Here is a 5754-nt window from a genome sequence, read left to right on the forward strand (position 1 = left end):
GCCGGACTCAATCCAAGGTCGGAAGACATCAAGGCACGTCCGAATGCAATGTTAGCTCACTTGATGTATCCTTCTCTGCCTTTAATATCCCACAATCCTGTGCTTTCCATTCTGTGACAGTTGAGCTAGAAAATAAAGATGGCGTCTGATAGTTCCAGCTGGTCGTCAGGTTGTGTGTAAATGTACATTTTTGATCAACAATTTCTACTTATGATGTCATTTCTAGTGAGAAATTATAGTCATTAAATATTCTCTCAGTTTTCACTAAAGCTCGCTCTATTCTGTTGTAGATCATTAAACTGTTACGCTGCCTCAGAAGAGTGTCTGAAATCAGTTTTGCGACGTACCTTTGTACGCAAACGCTGCCAGCTGGCCCCCATCTTCACACAGATCTTCAACAGATCACTAGAGCTGTATGAAGTTTCTTCCTGCTTCAAACGCTCCACCATCATCCCCGTCCCAAAGAAACCCAAAATCACTGGACTGAATGACGACTGACCTGTTGTCTTAACATCTGTGGTCATGAGGTCATTTGAAAGACTGGTGCTGGCCCACCTGGAGGACCTCACTGGACCCTTCCTGGACAGTGTGCTTAACAGGTCTGTGGATGATGCAGTCAACTTGGGACTGCATTATATCCTACAACATCTGGACAAACCAGGGACTTATGTGAGGATCCTGTATGTGGACTTCAGCTCGGCCTTCAACACCATCATACCAAACATCCTCCTGTCCAAATGAACCCAGCTCCCTGTGCCCGCCTCCATCTGTCAGTGGATCACCAGCTTCCTGACCGACAGGCAAAATCCTCATCCAGCTCCTGCATAATCAGCACTGGCGCCCCCCAGGGGTGTTGTGGACTGAACACAGCGCCATCTAGAGGCTTTCTTGAGTAACAGACACAATCACTGGATCTCATTACAGATTCTGAGTAAATAACTCCTGATAACATGTGAGTTCAGTATGAGCCACTAGATGGAGGTGTTGCTCCTCAGACGAGACCACAGAGACAAATCACACTAGAGATTTAAAGACTTTATTGTTGGAGGAAATGGAGAATGATTCCTGTTAACTTTGAAGAAGTTGATGTTATACTAAAATGATTTTCATTTGATGGTGATAAAAATCTTTTGTTTAAATTTGATTTCATTATTATGATTGCCCGTTTCTATATTCATAAAGTCAAATGGAATGAAAAAATGGCAAATTCTGAACAATTTAAAATTACAAAGGTACAAATTCTTTGTAAAATGCCTTTCTTTTTCTCTCTTTCTTTCTTCCTTTCCCCCTTGTTTACCTCTGTCATGTATGGTTATATGTACTCCTGTATGTAAATTGTTTTGTTGTTATTAAAATGCATAAAAAATTAAAAACAAGTATCCTGAGATCCTTGACGTAATAATGAACAAGAAAAATATATGTGATGCTGCATGTGATCTGTAACATGAACTGTTTATATAAATAAATAACACGGTATTGTATATTTTTCTTGCAGTAAATCTGCCACTAGAAAAATGTAACAGATTTAGTTTTATGAGTTAATACAATATAAAAACTTTTTTTTTTAAATAATATTTTAGCTGTATTTGTTGTTTATACCGGAATATATTGCAAAAACTAATTGGTAATAAAAAAATTTACCAAAAAAATAATAATAATAATAATGTTTTTACAGATAGGCTATAAGAAGCACCTGTTAAAAAAGTAGAAATAAAGCTGTATATGGTACACTGCTGAAATATTTAAAATATACATAAACTTTGTATTCCTCTGAATAAATCATGAGAGACTCTTGAACCTCAGAGTGAGAAACTTTATTGATAAAGGCAGGAAAATACATATGACAAATATACAGCAGTAGTAAAGAGAGATCTGTGTGTCTATATTCATTTTTTTTTTTTTTCTGAGAGAAATATAAACAATAAAGTGAAATATAAACAAAGTGACACTGTTAAAATCTGACACTGCAAGAGAGCACAAACTCAAATAATCATCAGTATTTATTATGAAAAAACACTAGAAGAACAAAAACACACTTGAAGAACCTTTAAAGTTCAGCGTTCTGCTTTAGATTTCGATACTTCCTGAAAAAGATGAACATAAAAAGCCACAAATTAATAAATCTCACAGATACTTGTACATGCAGTATCAGTTTGTGAGAAATGACATCATCAATCATGTACCTGATGTGTGAATATGTGCTTGATCTTGTTCAGCTCTTCTGGATCTGATCTCATAAACCACAATAAAGACAGTAGCCACGCCCACCAGAGCAGAGAGGACCAATCGGATCACAGCTTCAGTAGGACCACAACAGTGGACAGAGTCTGAGGAATAAACACGTCAAACTGAGATCAGATCAGTCAATAAACACTAATATCAGCGCTGACATCAACTAATATTTCTGAATACACAGAAATATGATCAAATCTAATCAACAATATTATATTCGGTTCCAGTTTTTATACGTTTGTCATTTCAAACTGTAAAGTGATTAAACAATTCAACATGTAAATAGTAAATAAGAATATTTGAAGGAGAAGAAAAATTATCTTCACTCACCATAGACAGAAACTCTGAATGATTTTGATGAGAATCTTCCTCCTGTAAACATCAGTAGTTTATAATCTCCAGCATGTTCAGTTCTGGTGTTTGTGATGGTCAGAGATCCAGTTTGATTGTCCAGCTTCAGTCTGTCTCTGAATCTCCCATCAAGAACATCATCATATACAGTGATTCTGTCAGTCCGTTTATTGACTTCTGCTATTAAAGTGTTTTTATATCCAAACCTCCACTGAATCACTTCACCATCCTTCATTTCAGTAAGATCAGAGTTTAGAGAGACTGAATCTCCCTCCATCACTGACACTGACTTCACTTCACCTGTCAAACACACAGAGAACAAACAGAAACAGGGTTTGCAAAGATTAATACTGTTAAATAACTTTATAATGGTTTACTAAATTTGAACAGTTTAAAATTTACATTAAAAATAAAAATATAAAATAACAAAAACAAAATTGAGCTTTGAGTTGATTTCATGTTTCTTTCTTGTGAATAGTTGAGTTGTTTTGATAAAGTAAAAATACAGAATGTTTCCTGTGATGGGTAGGTTTAGGGGTAGGGTATAGAATGTACAGTTTGTACGGTATAAAAACCATTACGTCTATGGAGAGTCCCCACAAAGATAGTGAACCAGACATGTGTGTGTGTGTGTGTGTGTGTGTGTGTGTGTGTGTGTGTGTGTGTGCCCTTGTTTATATTACATTGTGGGGACCAAATGTCCCCATAAGAATAGTAAAACCTGAGATCACCTACATTGTGGGGACCAGCCAGCGGTCCCCACTTTTCAAAAGGCTTATAAATCACACAGGATGAGTTGTTTTGAGAAAGTAAAAATGCAGAATGTTTCCTGTGATGGGTAGGTTTAGGGGTAGGGTTAGTGTAAGGGGACAGAATATACAGTTTGTACGGTATAAAAACCATTACGTCTATGGAGAGTCCCCACAAAGATAGTGAACCAGACTGTGTGTGTGTGTGTGTGTGTGTGTGTGTGTTTTGTATGGTTCCATGACGTGACAAGCCGTTTGCTACCATATAAGAAACTACTTTAGTTTAATTGTTTGTTTTATTTACCTCAAGTTTTTTGTAACATTCTCAATAACAATAAATGGTCATTGGACCGACTGGATCAACTTCTACTCCTCATCTTTACAACTGCACACGTCAAACTATATCCAGCTCAGCACACAGTAGCAAATAGAGAACAAAGATCCGACTGGAAAAAGCTACTGCAAATACTGTTAAATCACTTTATAGTGGTTTAATAATCGAATAGTTAAAATTGACATTAAAAATAAACAATACAAAATAAAAAAAACAAAATCATGTATGAATTCATTTAAATTTTTTCATTTAAAAACAGGTGTAAACATTTTTGAACTCACCAAAGACAGCGAGAATAAAAAACTTGTTCTCAAGGTTGATCTGTATATCATAACTTCCAGTATGTTCAGTTGTGGTGTTTGTGATGGTCAGAGATCCAGTTTGATTGTCCAGCTTCAGTCTGTCTCTGAATCTCCCATCAAGAACATCATCATATACAGTGATTCTGTCGGCCCGTTTATTGATTTCAGCTATTACAGTGTTTTCATCTCCAAATCTCCACTGAATCACATCATAATCCTTCATTTCAGTAAGATTAGAGTTTAGAGAGACTGAATCTCCCTCAATCACTGACTCCAGGACTGAATCACCACACACACACACACACACACACACACACACACACACAGGGTTCATCACAGATTAAGATAGTTTGAAATGAATTTCATCATTAAACACCAAAAGCAAAATGGAGTTTGAATTATTAATTGTATCTTTGTGCTGATTAAAATATAAAACAAGTGAAACTGATATTTAACTCACCGAAGACAATGAGAAATAATCTCTTGATCTCACTGTTGATCTGTAGTTCATAATCTCCTTCATGTTCAGTTGTGGTGTTTGTGATGGTCAGAGATCCAGTTTGATTGTCCAGCTTCAGTCTGTCTCTGAATCTCCCATCAAGAACATCATCATATACAGTGATTATGTTGGTCGTTACATTGATTTCTGCTATTAAAGTGTCTTCATCTCCAAACCTCCACTGAATCACATCATCATCCTTCATTTCAGTAAGATCAGAGTTTATAGTGACTGAATCTCCCTCCATCACAATCACATCAGCAATCACTCCTGAAGAACAGAGTTTTTCACAGATTAAAGCTTTAAAATCACTTGATATTGGTTTGATGAAGCTTCACTAAAATACTTTTATTCATTTAAATGTGGAATTAATAATATTCTGCAGAAGCACAAAGACAAAAGATGATAAATGATAAGAGAAATAGATTTATATTATAAACTTTATTACAGGCTCTAGGCCCAACAGCAGGACATACACCATACAAAAACAAACAACACAAAAAAAAAAAAAAAAAAAAAAAATTTTGACTATGAACAATGACTAAAAAAGACACTTTTACTTTAATGTTTAATGTCACACTACAACTAATGTTGTTGAGTATCTGAGCTTCATATTTATATTATTTTATTTAATCCATAATAACTGAGTTTAGAGCTCTATTCAAGCTTGATCTGACAGTAAAATCGTGAATGTTGATCCTCTCTGACTAATTTAACCAGTAATTTATCACACCAGAACAGAAACAACTGAAACCATTAAAACACATTTAAACTCACCATCCAGACGCCAGAAACACAAGCAGAGCAAAACAGGGAGAAACATCTTCATCGGTTTCAGTCCACAAATATGAAAAGACAAACTCTTCAAAACTTGTTCAGTAATAAACAGATGCGCTGATGTGAAGATGATCTGTAGTAAAGTGAAGTGAAATTCCAAAGTTTGTCACTTTGAGCTCCAGTAGGCCTCAACTTCCTGTAAGTCAATGGTGTGACTTTCAACCGAAATAAACTGACCAATAACATGTTAAAAACATCTTAAAGCAACAGTTTGATCTTGTCATGAGATCCTGTGAGTGTTTGGCTCTGCTCTCTCCTGTAACTCTCTTCAGGACGTTTGTTGTTCATTTCTGATCAATTGTCTCGATTGTTTCTCCTCTCAGACTGATTTCAGAGTTTCTCTAATGGTTTTATGGAGCAGGAACAGATCGCCTGCTATAACTGTGTGTATGAAAGTGTTCTCTGATATCTTCATATGATTAATATTCAAATAAATATGCTCAATTCATA

The 5754-nt window shown here is 35.6% G+C and overlaps 1 protein-coding gene across 1 annotated transcript; it reads right to left on the minus strand.

The window, feature by feature from the left end:
* Positions 1 to 1794: 1794 nt before the first annotated feature.
* On the minus strand, positions 1795 to 5434 carry LOC307170007 (uncharacterized protein). Its single transcript, XM_079890937.1, has 6 exons — positions 5245 to 5434; positions 4429 to 4737; positions 3948 to 4247; positions 2563 to 2883; positions 2184 to 2327; positions 1795 to 2084 (listed from the first exon to the last, which is right to left on the minus strand). Exons 1-6 carry the CDS (start codon positions 5294 to 5296, stop codon positions 2068 to 2070), a joined length of 1143 nt encoding a protein of 380 aa, XP_079747063.1. The 5' UTR covers positions 5297 to 5434; the 3' UTR covers positions 1795 to 2067.
* Between the last annotated feature and the right edge of the window lie 320 nt (positions 5435 to 5754).

The sequence above is a fragment of the Squalius cephalus genome, assembly GCF_949319135.1.
Source record: "Squalius cephalus genome assembly, chromosome: 13".
Classification (NCBI taxonomy): Eukaryota; Metazoa; Chordata; class Actinopteri; order Cypriniformes; family Leuciscidae; genus Squalius; species Squalius cephalus.

Bases quoted from the DNA above. Each gene is read 5' to 3' on its own strand.
- LOC307170007 (XM_079890937.1), bottom strand. From the start codon at position 5,296: ATGAAGATGTTTCTCCCTGTTTTGCTCTGCTTGTGTTTCTGGCGTCTG. The intron at 4,738-5,244 runs GTGAGTTTAAAT...TCTGTTCTTCAG, and splicing joins GTGTTTCTGGCGTCTGGATG to GAGTGATTGCTGATGTGATT. The intron at 2,328-2,562 runs GTGAGTGAAGAT...TTTATTCCTCAG, and splicing joins ATTCAGAGTTTCTGTCTATG to ACTCTGTCCACTGTTGTGGT.